This window comes from Nicotiana tomentosiformis, chromosome 6 (genome assembly GCF_000390325.3).
Source record: "Nicotiana tomentosiformis chromosome 6, ASM39032v3, whole genome shotgun sequence".
NCBI classification, from domain to species: domain Eukaryota; kingdom Viridiplantae; phylum Streptophyta; class Magnoliopsida; order Solanales; family Solanaceae; genus Nicotiana; species Nicotiana tomentosiformis.
In genome coordinates, this window is record NC_090817.1 from 111369498 (window position 1) to 111395497 (window position 26000).

The following is a 26000-nucleotide window of genomic DNA, read 5'->3' on the forward strand; positions in this document are numbered from 1 at the left end:
TATGGGACTAAGGTGTAATTATTATTTATTTAAAAAAAGTATAAATAATTTTATTTTGAAGTAGTTTGTGATAATGATTTTTTTTTAGAGTATTTATATTGGATTTTGTAAGAATCTCTTTTTTAGGTTATTCTTTATTTCCGTAAAACATATGGTTCAAACTTTGAAAGACAAAATGTCTTTCTTAAAACCAAATACATTTGTAAACTTGTTTTGCACGCCAAAAAAATGCCTACGCTAAATACAACTTTTAAGAGGATAAAAACCCAAACTAAACAAGAAAATGAAAATAATTGGAATTAAAAGGAAAAGAAAAGGGATTCTTCGACAAAAATAGTCCCTAACAGACAGAGAAGTACCTTAATTATTTTATGGAGACCAAAAATATTAAATTTTGCAAACTTAAAAGACCAAAACTATTCAAAATATATTTAAAGGACGGCTTTGAACCTACCCTCAAAATGAATTATTTTTGTCATTTTCTCTAATATGGCGCGCCACAGCTCTTAATTGGAAAGTAGTACACTTTGACAAGTTTTACAAAAAAAGAATAGAAAAGAAAAAGCAGAGGATATTTATAAATTAAATAACGAAAAAGAAAAGTCGGATTAAATTATTCTCTTACTACCAAATTTTCATAGTTTTCAGATTCATGTTCGTACCTTTTTGTCTGTATTTGCGGTAAAAGAAAGGTTTATTAATTGTAATTAATGATGTAGACGAAGAAATAACTACATGCCTATTGTTTACTTTAGTTACTAATTTATTTCTCTTTCTTTTCCTTTCTTTAAAAAGAAAAAGAAGAAAAAAAATGATGGTTGTCTTTATGCATTGGCAACCTAATTTCACCTTTCCCAACTACAATTTCTCATTTTCAGAATTTTCTTTTTTCTACCGGACTCCAACCATTTTCTTAAACAAAATACATAATCTCTCCCTATTTTCAATAATTAATTATTACAATAACCTAATATTTAGTAATTTCCTTTTCCATCTTTATTATATTTCCTTAAATTACGATTCGGACAATCTGAGGAAAGTTAGAACATAAATTAGCTTTTTTAACTCCTCAAAACTCCAAATTTTCACATTTTCTCATCACTTAAAAATTCAATCTTTTCCCTTTAAATTTGATTCTTCATTTCTGAAAAATAGCTGCAGAATTTTGTAAAATTTTCTGATCGTAGCCATCAGTTGCTTTGTTGTTTTATCTCAAATTTTTGAAGGAAAAAAAAACGAACAGTAATATTGTAGAACCTGGTAAGACTTCAAACTTCAGTAGAATTTAAGCTCCATTTATTTGGATTTTGGTTTTTTATTTTCTAGTGAAAGTTTTGATTTTTGGTGTTTGGATACAGGAAAAGTTATGGACTTTTGAATCCAAGAAGTAGAAAAGAGATTATTTTTTTTTATTAGGGTTAATATTGTTGGTGGAATATTTGGGCAAGTATGGAAGGAAGGGAAAATGTGAGTAGCAGTAGTGGAGTAAGAGTGGTGGGATCAGATGCTCCGTCAGACTACCATATGGCACCTAGGACCACCACTGAAAATCCTTCTACACAGGTGATGACTGGATCAGCAGCTCAACCAGTAGCAGTAGCAGCCCAGGCCCAGGTGGGTGTCTCAGTTTCACCACCATCGGCAGTGACCACAGGTTCTTCTGCTTTAGCACTGATCACAGTGAAGAAAAAGCGAGGTAGACCCAGAAAATATGGGCCAGATGGGTCAGTACCCACGTCTGTTATTTCTCCTAAACCCATTTCATCCGCTGCACCATCTCCGGTCATTGATTTTTCGTCGGAGAAACCGGCGAAAGTCCGGCCTGTTGGGTCAGCTCTTAAGGTCTATCAACCTAAAGCTGATGTTCAGAATTCAGGTAAAAAAAAAAAGAGTTTTTTAGATTAGTGTTTTTTTTTGTTTAGTTATGTTGAGAAGTTCTAAGTTCTGTAGTAGTATATGTTTTGATCTATTTTTATTAGAGGAATTAGTGTTTGGTGTTTGGATTTAAGTGCGTGTGTGTGTGTGTAGACGTGGGACCTGTGAGATTTTTGTGCTGGTCTGAGAAGTAGGGAATCTTAAACTTATAGGTGTCATTTTGGACATGATTGTAAATGTAGAAGTTGATTTTTCTAGATTTGGTATAGAGTTGCTGCTACTAATAGAATAAGACTAAACAAGTACACTCACTGATCTACTGCTTAAAGTTAATGGCAGGGGTTAGTCTTAACTCTTAACCTATCTACTGCTCATAAAATAAAGGAGTTATGTTAAACAGATTTTCATTGTAAACACGCATGTTCATATGTTCCTGGAAAATAACTCAAATTATTTTCTTGTGTTTCTGTATGCCTTTTTCAATTACTCTTCACAATTGGTGCCTTGTTTGCTTTACTTATGCTGCCATTTATCCTCTACTTTATTTTTTTTGGAGATTTTTTACTTTCTCCACCATTTAAGGGTGAGAATGCATCTGCTTTGTTTTATAAGTGTAGGTTTACTTTTACAACATATTCTTATTAATTGTGTAAAATTAAGAATTTGTACATTTAGATTACAACAACAACAACCCAGTAAAATCCCATAGGTGCGGGGTCTGGGGAGGGTAGTGTGTACGTAGACCTTACCCCTATCCGATGGAGACGGGGTCCGGGGAAGGGCCGGACCACAAGGGTCTATTGTATGCAGTCTTACCCTACATTTTTGCAAGAGGCCGTACATTTAGATTACTTTTTCTTATTTCATATTCTTTGTCCCAAGAATAATAACAATTACTGTTTAGAGAGCCAAAACATTTTTTTTCTTTGAATACAGTGGTTTCAAATATTTGTAACTATAAAACATTATGACTGAAATGTGTCTCTTTGTGAATTTTGTAACAAACTAAGACTTCATTCTTTCCTATTCCCTTTTTCTCTTTGGCAGAGGTTGCAGATCATGTTCTAAACTTCTATCATAAGCTTAAGTTGTATGTTCATAAATATTTGCAAGTAGTAAAAATTACTTGAATGATTTCTGTCCTTTTCTTTTTCTTTTTCTCTTTTTGATTGGTAGGGGTGGCTGTTTTTGTTCAGGCACTATTTACTCCATCAAAAAACAATTTGCCATGGTAATTCATGATTGCATCATGTAATAATATTCAGATCATAAACGAGAGTTTTCTTATTTTACAGAAAAGAGATGTGAATTCCATTATTTTCTTTTCCCCATCTGAACATGAAATATGGTTCTGTAGTTGAATGTTGGTATATCTGAAGGTCATGTCACATTACTAATACTAAGTCTTTTCTGTAGGCGAATGGGTTTCATGCTCAGTCGGTGCTAGTTTTACGCCCCATATTATCACTGTTAACACTGGAGAGGTAAAATGTTAGCCATAACTAGTACGTATGGAACTTCTCCTTATGGCATGACTAAAGTCTGCATGATAATGAGTTCCATGCACAATCTCTTTTTGATCTTTCTTTCAGTTCGGATATGATGCATCTCTTTCCCAATCCATTTTACATTGTTGGTTACACCAGATTTCTTAATTTTTTGAAATTGTTGCATCTAATGATTCTTGTAAGAAACAAACTTGATGATTGATTCAGAAAAAGTTGAAATACCTGGAAATGGTAGTTCATGGTTTCACCTGAACAATGACAATGCAATTTTACACCCCCCCCCCCCCCACACAACCCCAACCCCATCTGTGACTGAAGAAAGGGGCGACTTTTGTTATTTGTCAATTCATATCAATATAACAAATTACTTATATTTCGTATTATGATAAATTCTTTAGGATGTCACCATGAAGGTTATATCATTCTCCCAACAAGGGCCTCGAGCAATATGCATTCTCTCAGCAAATGGTGTAATTTCCAATGTCACACTTCGCCAACCGGACTCATCTGGTGGTACATTAACATATGAGGTGTTGCAACTAGTTACTTTGCTCTTGCTATGGTTAATCTTCTCATTTTTTGTTCCGTATCATTGTTGAAGAGCCATAGACATTTGAGCTTGGCTTCTTGGCGTGATACTCCATTGTTTTGTTATTTTTCTTGGCCAATCAAATGATGTAGTACTCTTCACTTTTAGTAATCAATCAAATGAAGAGCTATAGACATTTTAGCATTGCATCTAGGTGTCTTTCATCCCTCTTCGAGTGTCTGCTGTAGAGAACCATTTATTTTTGTAGGTTCTCTTTTTTTATGCATACCTCTTGCTTACGGGAGTTTTTATCCCTTTATTAATGAATATATTGCTTACTTGATTAAAAAAAGGTAATCAAGTGTTGGGTAAAGTTGTTTAACTCAACCCTGAGAGCTCAATATAACTCATTAAAATCACTTATCTAAAAAATAACGGCAAATAACAAGTTCTGGGATTAGATCTAGCTATGGTTGGTGAGTGTAACTAAAGACCGTACCAATCAAAGAGAAACGGTATAATTAAAAGACCGTGGCTTCATGCCATATTTATGCGCATACTTCCATCAGCTGTAATCTGTTTCCTTAAAAAAATTGTTATTGTTGAGGGGGAGCACAAATTTGTTGAGAATGACTATGCATAGCCTGCTCTGTATTTGACTTGGAATGACTGGCTTGTATTGGTTGAAGAAGACTAATTAGATTGAGGGCATTGATCTTATTTAGTGAAAGAATGATCACTTTGAGGGCAGGGATATTATTTGTTGAAAGAACAATCACATTAGGAAATTGATCTCATTGGTGCAATTTCTTTCCTTTAAGGCACAATGCTTTTGTTATCTTAAAACTTGTGCCTTCATTCGTCAGTGTCTACTGTCTAGTATGGACTATGTGCCTTGTATTGAACATGTAGACTATGGTATCATCCAAGTCCCTGAAATCAGTTTGTGATTGGCATTATAGATGAAATGTCATTTCTCTGTCTGTTTATTGTCTGTGGTTGACATTTACGTATAAACTGCCACTACCATCCTTCCTATAGGGCCGATTTGAGATACTGTCTTTGATGGGATCATTTATCCAATCCGAGACTGGAGGAATGAGAAACAGATCTGGAGGGATGAGTGTGTCTCTAGCAAGCCCTGATGGACGTGTTATTGGTGGTGGAGTTGCCGGTCTATTGGTAGCTGCCAGTCCTGTGCAGGTATTGATTCTCCCATATTCAGTGTGCTGTTTATGCATGGGAATGACGTTGTGCTTATACGAAAAGTAGAATTATTTATTCTCATGAACAAATTAGCAAAATACTTCCAATACAGAGTAGTTTTTCAGTTATGACAGTCGGCACATTTCTCTTTTTTTTTTTGTGTGAATCAGATTGTTGTGGGCAGCTTCCTTGCTGGAATTCAGCACGAGCAGACGACCAAGAAAAACAAGTCCGAGCCCATAGCTGCAGCTGTTCCTCTATCTAGTACAGATATGGAAAACGCCTATCACTCATCATCAGCAAAACCAACTGTAGTATCGTATTCTTCCTTCCATGAAGATAACTGGTCATCATTAGCCCCCGACTCGAGGAATAAGCCTGCTGACATCAATGTATCTCAACCTGCATAGGTTTTTGTCGAAATGGAGTTTATCAGTTAACGTGAACTAAGATAGCTGCATTTCTTTCACTTCCTATTGATCCATCTCACTCCTAGCTATTTGTTGTTTTTCTTTAAACCTTGTGCTGGCATGTCCATTTCTGGTGAGGTCTGTTAGTAAATTTAACTAGTTTTTTAGAAATTTTGTTTTTTGCCCTTCCAATCTGGTGTCTGATTGTAGATGTATAATGGTCCCAACAAAAATAATTTCAGCATAGATGAGGTTTTCTTTCTAGTGTTTAGCAGGTGTAGGGCATCTTTGCTATTCGTGTCAAGGCATGTATGTGAACTGGTGGATTTGCCTCTATTACAAATACTAGTAGTGTTGTGCACGGGCCCAATAACATTATGCGGAGATTGTTTTTTTGGTTTTTGGCATGGTATGACAACGTACCTACATAATTAGTAAAAAAAGCTATAGTTATAGATATTGATACTATGTAACCAATACACGTATATCACAACATTAATGTGTATATTAAAATGTATCTCACAACTTTATTTTCCTTCTTTATGTATATCAAAATGTATATCAAAGTTTTACTTTCCTTCTTTGTATATCTAAAATATAATATGTATAGCTATTTAAAATTTATTGTTGTCTCTATATCAATATATATCACAACAAAAATAATTGTATTACTTGTATATCTAAGTGTATAATACATCAAATAATGTGTACACTAAAATGTATCATAATTTTATTTTTCTTCTTTGTAAGGCTGTGTACGATAGACTTTTGTTGTCCGGCCCCCTCGCATAGTGGAAGTTTAGTGCACCGGGCTGTCCTTTTCTTTGTATATATCAAAATTTTATTTTTCTTCTTTGTATATCAAAAATTTCTTTTCTCCAACGATTATATTTATTATTTTTATATTAAAACTTGCTCTAAACATGTTATATCAAAAATTTATTTTCTTTATTTGTATATCAAAATTATTTACTCCCATAATTATATTTGTTATTTTTATATTTTAGAACTTGCTCTAAACCAATTATACATTAATATAGTGAACAAAAATATTTAAACAGAAGAGAATACGTATGCTAAACTACTTAAACAAAAACTTTAATGGAAATGAAACTTAATTTCCAGGAACATGGCTGCGACCGCTAGAAGAGAGAAGAGAGATAGAGGGTTCTAAATGCTTTTTACTATAATTAATAAAAATCATTTTGGTTATTAGGTGTTAATTTTTTTGGCCTTCAGTTGTCAAACCTAACGTAAGGCTAAAAACTGTCAATTCTCTTATGCATTGTCATACCATGCCATTTTTTCTCCTTTTTCTTCCTTTTATTTTTCTATGAAAGAACTCATATTAGAATTCATGTTTAAACAATCGTAAAGTTAATTTTAATTTTGTTAGGCCAATTTACCTGAAAAATTAAAATTGAAATGGAGTTTTCTTCATGATAATGTTGCATTAATTAGTATGAGTAAATGTTCAGCTTAACTTATTCATGTTAACAATAAATTTTTATTTAGGACATTACATTTTTACTTACAATGTAAAGTTAATTAAAATAGTCATGCATAAGTTCTCAGGTAACGCTATCTACGGTCTAAAATAAGTGTCACTTATAATTCTAACACTCTCACTAAGAAAATCATTTAGTATCAATAATATAAGAGTTACTTAACTCATTTTTCGTTATATCTTCTCAAACTACTTTTTATATATTCTCATAAAATTGAAATGGAGCTTTCTTCATAGTAATGTTGCATTAATTAGCATGAGTAAATGTCCAGCTTAACTTATCCGTGTTAACAATATAAATTCTTACTTATAACATCATGATTTTTCCTTACAATGCCAAGTTAATTAAATTAGGAATAAGCATGTACTCTACCATCTAAAATCGGGTCAATGTCATTTAAATTTTTGCACACTCATTAAGAAAATCATTTAGTATCAATAATATAAGAGTTATTTAATAAATTTTTGTTGTATCTTTTCAAATTACTCTTTATATATTCTTATATTTTATAGATTATTTATTGGATTAAGGATAGATTTGAAAAACTATAATAAATTTGTTCTTGCTTTTTCAAACGAACATCGATCTGTTTTTGCCAAATTAATTAAGCTGAAATGACACTTATTCTCCACCAGAGAAGTTCATAGCTATTTGAATATGAATAAGGAAAATAATATCTTTAAGATTTGAACGTTTGATTATATTGGCTACATTCTTTCCCATTTTTCATTTATATCAATTTAAGCAAATATGGAACAAAATATATATTTATTAAAGGAGTACATACTCAAATAAAATAGCCGTGCCAAATTTTTTAAGGTTTTGAGGAGTTTACACAATAGTTCTCGGGAAGCTCCTTTTTATCTGTTAACCAAATACTAATCCTTAATTTAATTTTATTTTTTGAAAACTTATCCAAACAATGGCAAGGAGTACAAAGCAGCGTCGGTATTACTCAAAATTTTGAAGTATATGATACATTATTAATCAATTTTATTTTGATTTAATGATGTCTAAAATATAATCAAGAACTACTTTATGACTTTTCAATTGCCATTGAAGCAACGCTAGAAGTTAAGTACAATAGTCAACACGGAAAAAGAGTTGTGCCGTAGTATATCTATATATGAAGCCTTTAGGTACAACAATAGTGAAGCACATATATTACAAACTACCAAACATACCCTCGAGAGCTCTGTGCTATTCCCTCGAGAGCAAGTGAAGCAGTTTTAATTTTGTCGAACCACACGTGCTTCAGAAGTAGGGGTGTACATGGGTCGGGTTGGTTCGGATTTTCTAATTATCAAATCAAACTAATTGTATCGGGTTATTAAATCTAAATACCAAACCAAATCAATAAAAATCGGATTTTTTAATCTCGATTTTTCTCGAGTTTTTGGGTTTTTTCGGGGTTTCTTTTCTCCATAAAGTCTTCATAGCACAAAACATAAAATTTATGCTCCAAATATTTCTTTAATCCTAGTAAGACATAACTATATAAGGTATTTTTCAATAAAATAACATAAATACGAGATGAGTCATGACATTGTACTAAAATATTCAACAATAAAGATAATAAAATCGCATAAAATAAACATTATTAATAAGTCATAATGAAAACAAACATAATTTAAAATTATGACTAATAAGTACTACTATTATTTACATGACTAACCACTAAAAGAAAAATAAGTTATACATTTTATCTAAATCATGGAAAAACTAAAAACTAGATATCCAACACTATTTTCATTCATAGTACAATTGAATTGAATGTCTTTTATTAGCATTAGTATTGATTTGATTTTGGTTTAGAATTTATTCGAGTTACTAATATTTATGGACTCTAAAACTTATAGGAGCATCCAAAAATTATAAGCTCAACCTTGAAATAATACGTTAAAAGATAAAACTATGAAAAAGCTTAAAAAATATTTATAAACTACACTACCATAAATATTTTTATGAATTAAATATATTGAAAACTTTTATACATATAATGTCGGGTTGGTTTGGTTTCAATTTGACTTTTTTTAGTTAAAACCAAACCAAACCAAATATGGTCGGGTTTTGTTTTTCCAACACCAAACCAAATCAAACCAAACCATAGTCAGGGTTTTTTTTTCGATTTGACTCGAATTATCAGGTTGGTGCGGTTTATCGATTTTATTTGTACACCCCTATTCAGAAGTATTGTAGCATGTCCTTTGTGGGTTTTCTCTTTGCTTTCAGTAGATTTCACTTTCTTCTTTGTTTTTCCAGCTGTTTGTTGTTTCCTATGGGGGATTTACTCATGATTTTTTACACCTCGCACCAAAACTATCTTCGACTATGGGCCTAGTTTAACCTTTCTTTTTGGACTAGAAGTTCTTTTTGGGGTAAAGTAGCAGAAGATTCGCTATACTCGTAAACAAGCAACCTTAACAAAAATGTAAAGCCATACCACAGCCATTTGGGGAGCATTGAGCATTGAAACGCTTGACTTGGCTTAGGTCATGTGAATATGCATGTTACAACAAATGATTATAACATGATCAAATATATATCTTAACATGGATAATGTACCAATATTTCTTCACATTCACATCACAAGTACTGTTACAGAGATAAGAGTAAATCCAAATCCATGGCGCATTGTTTATTTCTTGTGTTTTCCTTTTCCCTTTCTTTTTCTTCTAAATAAGGGCCAATGATAAGATTAACTCCAAAACAATCTGAATAACAAAATCTTGTTAAGTAATTGCAACTAATAGTTTGAGGTGACAACTTATTCTGAATCCTTGTTCGAGAGCATATACTTCATAATTTATAGTACTCCAAAAGAAATCACCAATTTTCAGAAAGGAGAAAAAGGGAAAATATTACTGATAAGAAGTCACTACACCTTGGTCCAATTTGCTTTACAACTGATAGAACACAACAGAAAATCCAATTATCTCTTCAATACAAAGATCTTATCACAGGGAGAACATGTGAGAAATATATAGCAACATGTTCAGAAAACAGTAAAAAAAATATTCAGACACAGAATTTAATTTAACTCGCACCTTAGACAAAATCAGAAGCAGAACCAATGAAAGCTGGAGCTGCAAATGTCGTCCATCAATTGCTTCGTAGATGTCACAGAGATGACTATTTGGTTTTTTTTTTTTTTTTTTTTTTAAATCTTGGATCTTTCTTTTCCCCATAGTAACTCCACAAAAGATTGTACTCAAGCACAGGGCAAAGGTTCAATTCTTTGAATCAAGGGAAAAAAAGGTGCACGGTCCAAGGTTTATTCCAGAAAGACTTTATCAAACAGCCTAAGCAGGCTTCTCATAGGTATTTGCCTCTCTAAATTCTGCAATAGCACTACGGATCATTCCAGCAACATCAGATCGTACAAAGAGATGTGTATTGTCCAAGACCTGTATTATGAACTTTTGTGACTGGGGCAATGCAGCATTCATATTGATAATGAACTGTGCCATGGGTACATCACTGCAAAGGGAGAAAGCAGATCTCAGCATTCTAAAAGAAGCAAAAATATTTGAAATAAAGCTGGCGTTGGAATTGTATGTTAAGATTCGAACAGAGATAAAATGAATGCAGTAGTCTTTATAAATATGTGTAGTTAAACCAATTTAATTACAGCAGATGTAGAAATCATGAGTTTAGCCCAAATCAAGATCTTGGGCGTTCTGACCCAATTAGTTTCTAATATATTTGGTTATATTTGCTTGCTCTAAATTGTAATTTACCATGATATGTACAATCCTTTGATGGCGTTCACCATGATTTATCTAAGGCTTCAGCTGCAAAACAAACAGCAATTAGTGAAAAAAATGACAGCCCACACATGATATTTCCCCTCTCCAAAATGCATTTTTGCAGAATATTTAATTTATCACAATTGACTCAGTTTCTTCTAATATATTAGGTAAAAGAGAAGAAAGGATGGATCCTTCACCCTAAAATAAAAATACAGTAAGGCTAATGACACAATTAGAAGGGAATTCGTAAAAGCAGCCCTTGACATTTCTTATTTCTTTTTGGGATACTACAATAACTTGATAATCACATATCAAAACTTTGGATAGTGATAAAAAAAGGATACTGTACTTCAAGTTTGGTTTTCTCCCCAAAATACTACAGAAGAAACACCATTTTTAAGACGGTGCTGATACTTCCATGGTAAACAATATGGATGAGAAGGATCATTCTGTCACAACCTAGTAGCAATCCTCACAAAAAGATGGTTCGGCTTACACATCCAAACTACATAATGCCCGTATATACAACAACTATGCTTAGTCCCAAACAAGGTGGAGTAGGCAATGCCAGTACATAAAGTGCCTAAAATCATTTGTAACAGATCGGACAAGCTGAGCAAGAGATTCTTGAACAAGGATATTATCGAAAATTTATCTAGGGGAAGAACAAGTAAGAAGCTGAAGAGTATATATTAAACTAGTTGAATACAGAAACTTAAATCTATTTGATCTGGTTCAGGGTTACCTATTACCTATTGTTGGTGGGAGGTTACCTATTACCTATTATTGGTGGGAAGTGACAGATATACCGTGGAATTAGTCGAAGTGTGTGCAAGTTGGCCCGGACACCACAATTATTAAAATAAATAAATAAATCTATTTGATCTGGTTGCTTCTAAGTTATTGTTATTGTTTTTCATCTACTTTCTGGTCCTTATGATGCTGATATTATTTCTATGGTTTCTGTTTATGGTACTGATATAATGTATCTTTTCCCCTTCTTGAGCCGAAGGTCTATCGGAAACAACCTCTCTACTCACTCGGTGTAGGGGTAAGGTCTGCGTACACACTATCCTCCCCATACCCCACTTGTAGGATTTTACTGGGTTGTTGTTGTTGTTGATCTGGTTGCTTCTAAGCAATCCAGAGAGAATGATACTAAGATGACATAAATTGGTTCTGGAAGGTCAAACTAAAATAAGAAAATTAAACAAAAGGACATAACAGCTCATGTGCCTGATCACAATAATATGAAATTTAATGCCAAATCAAGCACAGAGAAATCTATAAGCATAAGTAAATAGCTTCAATCAAAGTGAAATGCACTATGAACAAACCCCTCTCGACAAACTTTTAATTTTGGTAGACCAAATTACAAACTACATAGAGAAGGAACATACTAACCTCTCCACACAGAGGCCAGTTTGGGACAACTGAATTTGGAGTAATTTGAAATTAATTGGAAAAAGGGATTGGGGTCTATCTCAGAAACAAAAGGAGAACTTACCAGTCAAGCGGAGAAGAGCAAGATTTCGCAGCCGAGGGAGATTGGACTGGAAATCAATGGGAATTAGTGCCCATGAACCCGCTACAAGGAATTTGGATGTACGTTTGAGATCCGTGAAGGACTAGATGACTCCAATATTGCCCTAAAATATTTTTCGATTTATTTTGTATAAAATTATTACTAAAGTACATATATACTATATATTTCTTTCTTATACCATATATTTTTCCTTATATCATGTCTTTTTATAGACGACAAAATTGACATAAATGTCAAAATAATTTCTTTTTCTTTTATTATATTATAACTTATTCGCTTAGTTTTTGAAGGAAAAAATTTCTTAGTTTTATATTTTTAGGCACTATATTTACATAGAGTATAGTAAGTGATCAAACATTATGAATTTTACTCAATATATGTCTCGCCACTTTTGGTTTTATAAATACACTAGGCGGATAAGCTTTTTCCATTCACGATATCTTGTTCTACTCAGATTGTTTGACATTTATCACTAGATCGCTATATGTCACGATCCAATTTAGGATCATGACCGGCGCTTAGGAGCAAGTGCCCCCAAGTAAGCCTTATCGGTAATTTACAGAAAAACGACAGAGTTTTCCCTATTTTAGAACTATCCACAAATTGCCTGTCCCAGAAAGCGTCCCAGAAAGCAACAATAAAGCCAACCAATATCCAACAAAAATAATTCATAATCTTCATCGACTATCCAATTAGTTCTCCACTACTATTAATCAACCACTTGCAAGAGACTGATGCTAAATCTATCTCTAAAATACGATAAGAAAGTCTGATCTAGTCAACAAGTCTAAAACAATAAACTAATACTCATGACATTATTAATAACTACGAAGCGACTCTAAGAGCTTTAAAGAAAAGAACAATAACCATTAAATAAACTCTTTGCCTATATAAAGCAATGCGTGAGTCACTAGAATTGTCATCTCGTATGCTCTAGCTAACAAAATTCTCACATGTGCAACTACTGTCACAGTAAAAAAAATAGCGGGGAGTGAGTCGTTAGCTCAGTGAGTAATAACAGTTAACCACAACCGTTTTTAATGGGGACAGGTCAAAAAATTTGTCAATATATTAATAATCAAAAAATATCATAAAATGCCCTTTCAGAACCGGTAAACAATAATCAGTCTCATCATGTGTTTCATGTAGACAGAAATCAATCAATTATTTGGTAATGAACTTGGTAATACTGTATCATATCAATTATTATGTTTGGGAGGTTTCCAGGAATAGATCATGTAATCGGTATAACTTTGGACCTCTTTGCAAGAACTCAAATACAACGGTAGTCCCCACTCGAGGGAACTCAGTAACGGTATGCTGGTTCTACCTTCCCACTAGTGAGGGCTGTAACGGTAATTGGTAATCCAGAATTTACAAGGTGCACCAGGTCTAACGAACCCGCCATTAGCTACGGGATCCTTCAAAGTCTCCTCCCATTTATACTTGTCCTTGTAATCAGTAAATACTCGTATGAAAATATTTTCAAAACAGTACAGGGCATATCAGCTCTTATCAAAGCATGAAATTTCATTTCGGTAACGATGATCATATCTCAAGTAATGGTAAAACATGTCTAGTAACAGAGAATATTTAAAGTAACGGTAATCATCTCAATAAATATTTCGGTATCATATCAAGTAAATGACTTGTCCCACATGCAAATTCAAAACAATCGGTAAACATATTCATAATAAAATTATGTGTAAACCATACAAGTTATGGAAACACAAATTGCGGTAAGATTACTACTCATAGAACTCCTGTCGAAATACCAGGTGTTCACCTCAAGCAATCCGTACGACTTCCTTCAATCAATCTATAATCACATCACATCGATCTCGTGTTAATTTTCTTGTTTAGGCTAATTCATAACTAATTTAGGATACCCAACTCTCGAGGTTTATGATTGACCCTTAATTGGTCAAATTATTATTTTGTTTTTTTTCTCATGCTATAAGTAATTCAACTAGTTCAAAATCTATCAATTTGACTTGTTCATATAATTTATTTCATCCAATTCTTCACCAAAAATATACACATGCACCTCTGTCTATTTCTAGTATATAAATAATCTATTCACAATCTATATAAACTGCTAAATTTTCAGAAAAGAACTAAGTAGAGAATCTGTACTGTACATATGACTCAATTAAGAGTTTAGATGGTACCTGCAGTACTCAAAAGTGCTTAGAGTTCTCAGGTGCTATTGTGTGGCTTTTAGTTCGTTGCAATGCAAAACTTTTTGCTGATATGAACACCCTCAAATCTCTATGTTTCTCTTCTTTTCCCTCTCTGTTTTCAATTGAAAACGCTGGATTTGTAATGTTTTCTTCAGCTTCTTCGTTTTACTCTAATGTTTTGTTCTTCTTCTTCTTTTTTTCTTCCGGTTTTTGTTTGCTGCGCTAAGCTTCCTCTCCAATAAATACCCTTTAATTCTTTAAGTTGAAGACAACTCTTCCAAACCCCTAACCTTCGGCCCCCCAATTTTTTTTTTTTTTATATATATATATATATATATATATATATATATTTGTTTCTTTTCCATTTTATTTTCAAATAATTACATAAATAGCCTTTATTTAATGTGGAGTATTACACTATTTGATATATGAAGCTTAGGAAGAAGCATCCACAAGTCTTTAATTGTACCGAGTACTTATTACTCCCTTCGTTCCAATTTATGTAAACCTGTTTGACTAGACACGGAGTTTAAGAAAAAAATAAAGACTTTTAGAATTTGTAGTCCTAAATAAGTCAAAAAGGGGCGCAACGTATTTGTGTGGTTTTAAAAGCTTCTCATTAAGGGTAGAATTGTAAGTTTAAGCTAAATTGTTTCCAAATTTAGAAATGGGTCATTCTTTTTTAAACGGATCATAAAAGAAATAAGTTCACATAAATTGGAACGGAGGGAGTATAAGTTTTACTCCCTCGGTTTCAATTTAACACAAAATTTAAGAATAAAAAGAAGACTTTTTGAAATATGTGGTCCTAAAAGCTCAAGGGGCAAAAGTTTTGTGGGACAATGATATTTATGTGGGTATAAAAGTTTCTCATTAAAGATAACAAACAAAAAAACAAACAACATACCTAGTCTTATCCCACACCGTGGGGTCTTGGGAGGGTAGTGTGTACGCAGACCTTACCCCTACCTTGTGAGGATAGAGATGTTGTTTCCAATAGACCCTCGACTCAGGAAAGCATAAGCACCACATTAATGGAAATATAGACAAGAAGGGACAGTACCAAAAAACCATATAAAAGCAGAATAAAAATAACAAGGTAATAGGTAATCCCCAATGAAAGAAAACAACGGTTAGTCATAAAAACCTACTGCTCACACAAAGCGAGACTGTGTGCCAATACTACTGTTATGAACACTCTAGACTTCCTACTCTACTACACTAATCCTCCGCCTCCATACATTCTTATCATGGGTCATGTCCTCGGTCAGCTGAAGTTGCGCCATGTCTTGCCTAATCATCTCTCCCCACCTTTTCTTTGGCCTACATGTACCTCTCTGTAGGCCCTCCAATGTCAACCTCTCACACTTCCTCACTGGGGCATCTGTGCTCCTCCTCCTCACATGACCAAACCACTTAAGTTGCGCTTCCCACATCTTGTCCTCAATAGGAGCCACACCCACCTTGTCGCGAATAACCTCATTTCTGATCCTATCTAACCTAGTGTTCCCGCACATCCATATCAACATCCTCATCTCTGCTACCTTCATCTTCTGGATATGAGCGATCTTGACTGGCCAACACTCATCCCCATACAACAACGTTGGTCTAACCACCACTCTGTAGAACTCACCCTTAAGTTTTGGTGGCACCTTCTTATCACGTAAAACACCGGAAGCGAGTCTCCATTTTTATCCATCCCGCCCCAATACGATGTATGACATCTTCATCAATCTCCACACTCTCCTGAATAATAGACCCAAGGTACTTAAAACTCTCCATCCTAGGGATGACCTGCAAGTCCAGCCTCACCTCCCCTTCCCCCCTTGAGTCTCGCCACTGAACTTACACTCCAAGTATTCTGTCTTGGTCATGCTCAACTTAAAACCTTTAGATTCTAGGGTCTGCCTCCATACCTCTAATTGCGCGTTCACACCATCTCGCGTCTCGTCAATCAATATAATATCATCTGCAAATAGCATGTACCACGATACCTCTCCTTGGATGTGGCGCGTCAGTACATCCATCACTAGAGCAAACAAAAAAGGGCTGAGTGCCGACCCGTGATGCAACCCCATCATAACTGAAAAATGATCTGAGTCCCTACCCACCGTCCTCACTTGGGTCTGTACTCCATCATATATTTCCTTAATCAGCCTAACATAGGCAACATGTACAACTCTAGCCTCCAAACATCTCCACAAAAGCTCCCTCGGAACTTTATCGTATGCCTTTTCTAAGTTGATGAATACCATATGCAAGTCATTCTTTCTCTCCCTATACTGCTCCATCAATCTCCTAACAAGATGAATGGCTTCTGTAGTCGAACGCCTCGACATAAACTCAAACTGGTTCTCGAAAATAGATATCCTCTTCCTCACCCTTAGCTCTACCACTCTCTCCCAGACTTTCATAGTATGGCTAAGCAGCTTGATACCCCGATAGTTATTGCAATTTTGGATATCACCCTTGTTCTTGTATACAGGAATCATCGTGTTCCACCTCTACTCTTCGGGCATCTTATTCGTTCTAAAAATGACATTAAATAACCTAGTGAGCCACTCCAAGCCTGCTTTGCCCGCACTCTTCCAAAATTCCACTGGAATTTCATCCGCCCCGGTCGCTTTGCCCCTACTTATCTTACGCATAGCCCCCTCAACTTCATCAAATCTAATCCGGCTATAATACCCAAAGTCCCAACGACTCCCGGAGAGTTCCAAATCACCCAGAACAATGCTCCTGTCCCCCTCCTCGTTCAAGAGACTATGGAAGTAGGTTTGCCATCTCCGACGGATAAGCCCCTCATCTAACAAAACTCTACCTTCTTCGTCCTTGATGCACTTCACTTGGTCCAAGTCACTCGCCTTTCTTTCTCACGCCTTGGCTAACCTGAACAACCTCTTATCCCCACCTCGGCCCTCGAGTTCCTCATACAAACGACTAAAAGCTATATTTTTTGCCGCCGTAACTGCTAGTTTTGCCTCTTTCTTAGCCAACTTATAATGCTCCCTATTCGCCCTCTTCTCCTCCTCGTCTACACTTTCCACTAGCTTCAGATACGCTACTTTCTTGGTTTGCAATTAGAGGTATGGAGGCAGACCCTGGAATCAATACAATATCATTTACAAATAGCATGTACCATGACACCTCCCCTTGGATGTGGCGCGTCAGTACATCCATCACCATAGCAAACAAAAAAGGGCTGAGTATCGACCCCTGATGCAACCCCATCATAACCGGAAAATGATCCGAGTCCCTACCCACCATTCTCACTTGGGTGTGTACTCCATCATACATATCCTTAATCAGCCTAACATAGGCAACAGGTATACCTCTAGCCTCCAAACATCTCCACAAAAGCTCCCTCAGAACTTTATCGTACGCCTTTTCTAAGTTGATGAACATCATATGCAAGTCCTTCTTTCTCTCCCTATACTGCTCCATCAATCTCCTAACAAAGTGGATGGCTTCTGTAGTCAAATGCCCCGGCATAAATTCAAACTGGTTCTCGAAAATAGACACCCTCTTCCTCACCCTTAGCTCTACCACTCTCTCCCAGACTTTCATAGTATGGCTAAGCAGCTTGATACCCCGATAGTTATTGCAATTTTGGATATCACCCTTGTTCTTGTATACAGGAATCATCGTGTTCCACCTCCACTCTTCGGGCATCTTCTTCGTTCTAAAAATGACATTAAATAACCTAGTGAGCCACTCCAAGCCTGCCTTGCCCGCACTCTTCCAAAACTCCACTGGGATTTGATCCGCCCCGGTCGCTTTGCCCCTACTTATCTTACGCATAGCCCCCTCAACTTCATCAAATCTAATCTGGCTACAATACCCAAAGTCCCAACGACTCCCGGAGAGTTCCAAATCACCCAGAACAATGCTCCTGTCCCCCTCCTCGTTCAAGAGACTATGGAAGTAGGTTTGCCATCTCCGACGGATAAGCCCCTCATCTAACAAAACTCTACCTTCTTCGTCCTTGATGCACTTCACTTGGTCCAAGTCACTCGCCTTTCTTTCTCACGCCTTGGCTAACCTGAACAACCTCTTATCCCCACCTCGGCCCTCGAGTTCCTCATACAAACGACTAAAAGCTATATTTTTTGCCGCCGTAACTGCTAGTTTTGCCTCTTTCTTAGCCAACTTATAATGCTCCCTATTCGCCCTCTTCTCCTCCTCGTCTACACTTTCCACTAGCTTAAGATACAATGCTTTCTTGGTTTCCACTTTACCTTGCACTTCTCCATTCCACCACCAGTCTCCCTTATGACCACCAGAGTAACCCTTTGAGACCCCTAATACCTCACCCGCGGCTTCCCTAATGCACTGTGCAGTCGTGGTCCACATTGCGCTTGTGTCCCCACTACTCCTCCAAGCCCCCATAGTCACCAGCTTGACCCCCAACTCCTGCACTTTAGCTTCCGTCAAGGCTCCCCACTTGATCTTATGTTGGCTATACATCGCCCTCTTCCTCCTCTTCCTCATGATCTCAAGGTCCATGACCAGGAGCCTATGAAAGGTAGAGAGGTTCTCACTCGGGATGACCTTGGAATTCGTGCAAATACCTCTATCGGACTTTGGTAAAATGAAAAATTTAAAGTTGAATTGTTTCCAAATATAGAAATATGTCATTCTTTTTGGACTAATAAGAAAAGTGTGTCATTTAAATTGAAACGAAAAGGTTATATTGCAAATTCTTGTAGAGGGAAAATAAAGGAAGAACGTTTTGTACTAGTCCTGAAAAGATTACACTTCCATGTTGCTTCTTTTTTGCTGCTTCTCTCAGAGAATACACCATTTCCTACCGTTTGTTGCCAATTTTGGAAAACAAACAGATAGGCCATCTTGGTTTCAAATTGGTCACAACTAGAGTGAGTAACCATATATATGTCTGATTGAAATTGAGAGAGAAGGAAATAAAAGAAGCTATAATGGTAATAGGTTTCCAGATTACAATGAACGGAAACTACGGAATCAATAAGCAAGAAATGTTGCCTATAAGTCAATAGTTCGTATAACTTGTTCACCATCACAAGAAAAAATATAACAGGGATAAAGGATTTCGTTGTCACAGATAGGATAAAAATATTGCACCCTCAATTAGCAGTTTCACATTAATGGAGAGCAAAACAAAAGAACATCATAAGTCCATTGCAGCATAGTGGAACTCTTGAAGCCAATTTTTTGTTTTTTGAACAAAAGGTACTATGCAACTCAAAATAACTTACACTCTGCAGTAGAACATTAGAACCTAAAAAAACCTGTAGTTGCTTGAGAATTGAATAGGGAGGGGGGGGGGGGGGGGGGGTTCTGATTTTGTATGAGACTACAATCTGCAACCAAATCTGCTCCCTCTAAACCCTAAACTTGCAAGAATAATAAACTAGACAAGCCAATAAATGAGCAACTGCAGCTGTTCAGTAGGGTGCATATACTTTGCTCAAACTAGAGAACCTATAGAGACTCTTCATCATCTTCCAAGGCACTGTAGATCAGCCTGCAGAAAGAACACATGGACTCGGTCAAAAAGTGTCTTATTTATAAGAATCTCTGTAAAAAAGAGCTACTTAATTACTTACCAAAATAATGATATGAAGAGGAGAAGGACGATATAGCCTAGTTTGAAAAGCCTCTGTTTCTTTTCCCAATCAAGCTGATTAAAAATCTCAGTCACATCAACAAGATGCTGCCTTCTCGTGTACCTAGAGCACGAAGCAACTATGAGAAATTTTGTTTGAGGAAACACATCAGCAAAATTGGAGAGGTTTGATATCTAATTAAATCTCAATCACTGAATCAAGCACTAACAAGTTCATGCGGCATTTTGAATGCATTTGAAAAGAAGGTAACGGAAGGATAAAAAAGGACTGCTTCAGTTTCAACTAGGACACAATGCAGATCCTTTAACCACTTAGTACTGGTAATACCAATATTATTTAGCAAACAAGTACCAGCTTTCCAGTGAACAATCATTGTTTTACCAAACAACGATTTAAGCCAGCTAAGACTATCTTTCTGATCCACCCTAACAATACTTCAATATAGCCTTTCCTCTAGTTTCAGATGGCAAGATGCCCCATGGACTTCCTTTCATCATTAAGTTGAAAACTATAACAACAGATATACTGGCAATATTTTCAGTGATTTTACCATTTCTTTGGTCAATTTGTAAAAGGCTCAATGGAAACCTTTTTTTCCAGAGGGATAAATAAGAAAAAGAATTATTAAAAAAACCATCCATGCACTGGAAAACTTACTGGTATTATCTCTGAATTAATCTATTAGGTGGTATCAATAAAAACCCTCCATTTTCAGTAGACAACAAACAAATACATCTCAATGGCAAACAAACTTGGGTTGGCTATATGACTTCTCTATATCCATTTCCCCTATTTGGGTCCATATCATTTCAATACACAGTAATTTTCGAACAAGGTTTTCCAGACCACACACCTATCCCAGCATTGACAACAATTAACCAAACTAATAAAACTTCTGCTAATACCAGACCTAATGCAAGTGTATCAACAACGACTAAGCCTTAACCTAAAAGAGTTGATATCACCTATATAGATCCTTCGTTTCCATCATAATTTGTTCCTAGCTAAATTCATATGAATTTCGAGCCATTGTAGGTCTTTCGAGTCACCCTCCCTCAATAGGATTTTAGAACAACAACCTCATCCTTTTTACCACCTTCAATCATCATAATGTCACACCTATGGAACAATGAATCTAGTGGTCTATGTAGAATATGGTCAAACCATTTCAAGTGACCTCATCTTTTCACCTCTGTGCATGCTCCTTGCGCCTCTATCGAATGTGATTATTTCTAATCTAGTCAATCTTGTATGACAGTACATCCATCTTAATATTCACATTTTTGCAACACTCGTCTTGTGGATATGTTGGGCACTGTAGACAAATCATTCACTCCCATGTACAATTGCTAGTTTTCACAACTTTTCATATACTTGCCTTTTACTTTAATAGGTTTTTTCTATCACCTAGCATCCCATCCTCTATTTCAATCATCTTATTTTAATTTTATGTACTACATTGTTATCAGTCATGCCCATTTTCTTGGAAGATCGAGTCTAGATATCTGAAATTTGACATTTAGGCACCATAATCCCCTCTAATATCACAATTTTTAATCAGTAATTCCTCTAGACTCACCTTAACCTTTTTTTCTTATGAGGGCTAAACTTGCAGTGCAAGTATATTCTATCTTACTTTCACTTATCTTAACACTTTCCAGATTCAAACTTGGGTTGATTCCCTAGTTAGTTTCATAAATTAACACGATATCATCTTAAATTTCATAAACTTTGGCTTTACAAATTCAGCAATGTGAAACTGGACGAGAAGGAACAACCCATGCTAATATGAGCCAGCTCAAATCATGCAAATGCAATCCTGATAACAATTGAAAAGTAACAAATTTGTGAAACACCCTAAATCTGCTGATAACCTTGAGACCAGAAAATAACTCCACAACAGAAAATCCACATACGGCACCTATACAGAAATATTGTTGTTGAATTGTACGTACCGCCTCATCTATAAAGCATAAATAACTAGAGCGGGAATAGTTTTATTTATTTATTTAGGTTAGCAACATGAATGTAAAATATTTCTATTGATGGGTGATAATGAGACTCTCGAGTTCAGGAACTTTGCCAGCTTCTATACCATATTGAATTGTGTGATGCGGCATCTAAAAGCTTAAGTTGCGGGAGAGAAGACAAATTTTGTTTATATATTTAGGTTTGTGACAATTCCTAAACAATTAAGACAAGTAAATCGCCATAAGAATAGAAAAAAGAAAGGAGTCTCTTCTGGACAAAATTCAATACTCCTCATGTGGTCTATAAACCAGGTTTTGCTCTAGCAAAGAAACATATTGTCAGATCTCTATTTAACAGTTTATTTTACAAATAAAAATCCTAAGAAAACCATCAATTTTAAGGAAAGAAAATGCTGGGCGCTTAGTCTATGTAAAAGTACTTCATAAAGGGAATCAGAAATAAATGCTGCAGAGAATCACAACAGAGGTGCATAATGGAGGAACAAAACCTAATTCCATCTCTACACATATTTCAGTTCTTAAGAAGACTTAAAACAATATGCTATAACAACTAGCATATGCTGTCTCAGCAGTGTCTACATGAATGCAGTATTCTGAAGATAAGCTAATCTGAATTTGATAAAAACTTAATTTCACTTGCAGATTAGCCATGAACCAAAAAAGATGAGCGGAAACTTACAATCTGTAATTGTAGTACATATATGGAACACATAGAAGTGACATAAACCAATGCCCTGTTATCAGATAGAGCAAGCAGAGGACTCCTTGTGTAATGAACTCAGGTAAAACAACCCCATTTATACGAGTTGCAGAGTCGTATGGGTTGATATAATCAAACTCTAGATCTGATAAGCACATCAGCTGTAACACATTTCAAATGTCAGAAAATTCACCTTAGCAATAAAAAAGCATATAAGTTCTCTGCAGTTTTCATCATGCTATACTCAGTAGAAGGTACAGCTTTGTCATGCTAACTCAATAGAACATAAACACATGAAAATTCAAAAGTGCAACAGAATTTTAATCAACATTTGCCAAAAAAAAATCATCTTCAGTAGATTGAGAAATCACGCTAACTAATGAAAAACTACTGCAATACAAATCTCACATTTGCATTATCAAATTAATGAAACACTGAACTCAGATAAAACCCTAATTTTAAGTCTAGCACAAGCTAAAGGAAACTAAGTGGGCAGTTGTGAAAGTAAAGGGAAAAGAGTAGGATTTAGGAGACAGACCTGAAAAACAACCATGACAAGAAGAGAAATGAGAATGAAGAAGAAGAGGAGCCATGCCCAAACATCTGCCATATTACTAGCTCAGCAAAATCAAAAGGAGGATTTGGTGATTAATTTGGGCCAGGTGCGTGATGCGCCCCCAGTGCTTTCTATTGGAGATTTGATTGTAAGTACTATAGAGGAAGCAACGAATCGGAGCAAAAGGCAAAGATTCCAGTTTTCAACCCGAGGAAACCGATCCACTTTGGAACCGGAGCAGATGGAGCCGGTGTTGGAAAGAAAAAAACAATATCATTACAGTACTTCTTTAATTTTTTCAGCTACTCCTATTAGATTACAAACTATTGATTTTTTAACCAAACACATTGTTTTCCTTTTAATTTTTTTAGAATTTTTTTTTTTTAAAAATCTTTAATGCGTTGGAGTGGGAAAAAAATTACTTATTTTTGAAACTAACACTTAACAAATATTAGGTAGTTTCTTTTAAACAAAAAAGTGCCACCTAAAGAACAGTTAGAAATTGTAACTATTTTGATTTTGATTTGAATCTAAACGGAATGGAGAGTTTCACTAACAAAGGCCCTTTTTATTAAGTTTATGTCCCCAATACTAATTTATTTGACATCAATTGAATCTCTGTAGTCTTTCTTTTAAAGAGAAATTCTCTTTAGTTTACTTTCAATTATTTCCTGGTCTTTAGCGATAAAAGTGATGAAAATTCTTTCAAAAGTAGTGAAAAAAGAAATCATTAACAAGACGGAAGTTATTCCCACCTTTGGTTCTTAATGGTAAATAGTAGTAATACTCAGTTTGTATCTAACGAAATTCAGTGATCTAAACGATAAAACAAAGGAAATCCCATTGCTCAAAATTGCTAATACTAAAACACTACCCCTACTCCCACAATATATCCTTCATTCAATGCACCCCCATGTGAAAAAACCTAATGAACTATTACGGAAAAGACATTTAAAAACCAAACCAAAAATAATACTCACCTACAAATAAACAATTCCACTTCTATAAAACCAATCCCAACTTCTACTTTCCCATCATTAGCAAATACTACACAACTGCAAACACAAAACAAAAATGCCTTGCAATCGTCGCTACTCTCAGAACCAGCCACCCCACCACATGAACTCACAACCACACCCTCCAACAACAAACCATCCACTTTTGTTCCATGCGCACTACCTCCACTCCCATGCATGTTCCGGCTAGCTCCCCTACCGCTAGGGAACAACACGATCACTCCCCTACCAAGCTCCACTCCACTCCCTCAACTACTATCCATTACAGGGAAATCAACTCATGGAATCCTCAATACTACCACCCATGAACAACTGGAACGGCCAAAACTTGATCCATAGAACTCCACCTCTAACTCCAGACCAGTGTTTTAAAAGGCATTTTCGGGGCGAGCCCTGGGACGAGGCGCACCAAAAACGTCCCGAGGCGAAGGTGTGGGGCGAAAGTCTCAAGAGGCGTACGCCCAGCAATTCGGGGCGTACGCCTGGGTGCTTGAGACGCGCTTTTTTAGTGATGCGTAATCCCCACAGACTTTTTTAAATTAAAACAAAATTTATTGAATAAGTCCTTTACATGTAATTTCATAGCAGCAAGTTCAAAGTTCAAATTACATGTTAGTAATCCTTTTTGTCCTCCATGTAGAAAATTTTATTCTTTTCGACTCGAGTTAGTTGTGCTTCTAAGTATCGTATAATAAATTATTTTGATTAGTTTTTTGTGGGGATAAAACACATCTATATATATATATTTCACATATTTATAGTTTTCTTCAATTTTTATGCAATTTTAACTGTTTATAAATATTTACTGTAATTATATTTTTTTAATAAAATATTAAAAATTAAATACCTAAGGGGATTACGCCCCGTGCCTCGGGGATTACGCCTCGCTGAGGCATATGTAAAACGCTTCACCTTACGCCCACGCCTTATAAAACACTGCTCCAAACGTCGAGCCATACACCATGAACGCATCGGAGATACTTCAAGCTTACCAGTCCTTAGTTTACAATCACACAGTTCAGGAGGAGGAACTGCTATCCTTGGGCAACGTGCTGCTGGAATCGAGCAACCAAACACGCCAACAGAACTTCAAATTGCACTCATTCCCACTAAGCATCTTTGCAGACTTGTCGCTCAATCAGATCCTACATGCACTACAGACACCGATCACAGCAGCGCAAATGAAAAACTTGACACTAGAGCAGATAGTGCCGGAAATGGGAGCAACAAGTCAATCGTTCCATTCAATGCCAGGAAATTTCCCACCTCCACAGGTCCCGGAACTGGTGGAAAACCCACAAAACATTCAAGATCAGGTGATGGAGCCAATCATCTTGACGGAGGAATGCCTCACACTAACCTTTCTCGAAAATGCAAAAGAACGAATTCTAATTCATACACCACCAAACATACGCAAGGTATCACTCAACATAAGGTCTTGTGCATGGTCACTGATCTCGTCTAATTTCACTCCTCTATTTGAGGATATGAAAACGGTCGATGCAATAGTAATACCTAACAAGGAGTCGGGGTCGATTTTCCACAGGGAGCTATGAATGAGTCTTAAGGATAAGTATTATAGTGTATAAGCTTGAATTATCTCAAATTTCACTT

At 35.6% G+C, this 26000-nt stretch overlaps 3 protein-coding genes across 5 annotated transcripts; 1 reads left to right on the top strand and 2 right to left on the bottom strand.

The window, feature by feature from the left end:
- The first annotated feature begins 1001 nt into the window (after positions 1–1001).
- LOC104086690 (AT-hook motif nuclear-localized protein 1-like) lies at positions 1002–5889 on the top strand. The gene is made up of 6 exons (XM_009591012.4): positions 1002–1260; positions 1359–1876; positions 3292–3359; positions 3782–3913; positions 4954–5115; positions 5289–5889. The coding sequence occupies exons 2-6, from the start codon at positions 1450–1452 to the stop codon at positions 5526–5528; spliced, it is 1029 nt and encodes a 342-aa protein (XP_009589307.1). The 5' UTR covers positions 1002–1260; positions 1359–1449; the 3' UTR covers positions 5529–5889.
- Positions 5890–9869: 3980 nt separating this feature from the next.
- Positions 9870–14811, bottom strand: LOC104086689 (general transcription and DNA repair factor IIH subunit TFB5-like). Of its 3 annotated transcripts, XM_070177683.1 has the most exons (4): positions 14506–14811; positions 14121–14153; positions 10777–10830; positions 9870–10516 (listed from the first exon to the last, which is right to left on the bottom strand). In XM_070177683.1, the coding sequence occupies exons 3-4, from the start codon at positions 10809–10811 to the stop codon at positions 10339–10341; spliced, it is 213 nt and encodes a 70-aa protein (XP_070033784.1). In that variant the 5' UTR covers positions 10812–10830; positions 14121–14153; positions 14506–14811; the 3' UTR covers positions 9870–10338. The 3 variants fall into 3 exon arrangements, with proteins under 3 accessions (XP_070033784.1, XP_009589305.1, XP_009589306.1); XM_009591010.4 differs by lacking the exon at positions 14121–14153; XM_009591011.4 differs by lacking the exons at positions 14121–14153; positions 14506–14811 and adding an exon at positions 12296–14098.
- A 4800-nt stretch (positions 14812–19611) lies between these two features.
- On the bottom strand, positions 19612–23651 carry LOC104086688 (protein cornichon homolog 4-like). The gene is made up of 4 exons (XM_033653528.2): positions 23353–23651; positions 22794–22975; positions 20103–20225; positions 19612–20020 (listed from the first exon to the last, which is right to left on the bottom strand). The coding sequence occupies exons 1-4, from the start codon at positions 23422–23424 to the stop codon at positions 19978–19980; spliced, it is 420 nt and encodes a 139-aa protein (XP_033509419.1). The 5' UTR covers positions 23425–23651; the 3' UTR covers positions 19612–19977.
- Positions 23652–26000: the final 2349 nt, after the last annotated feature.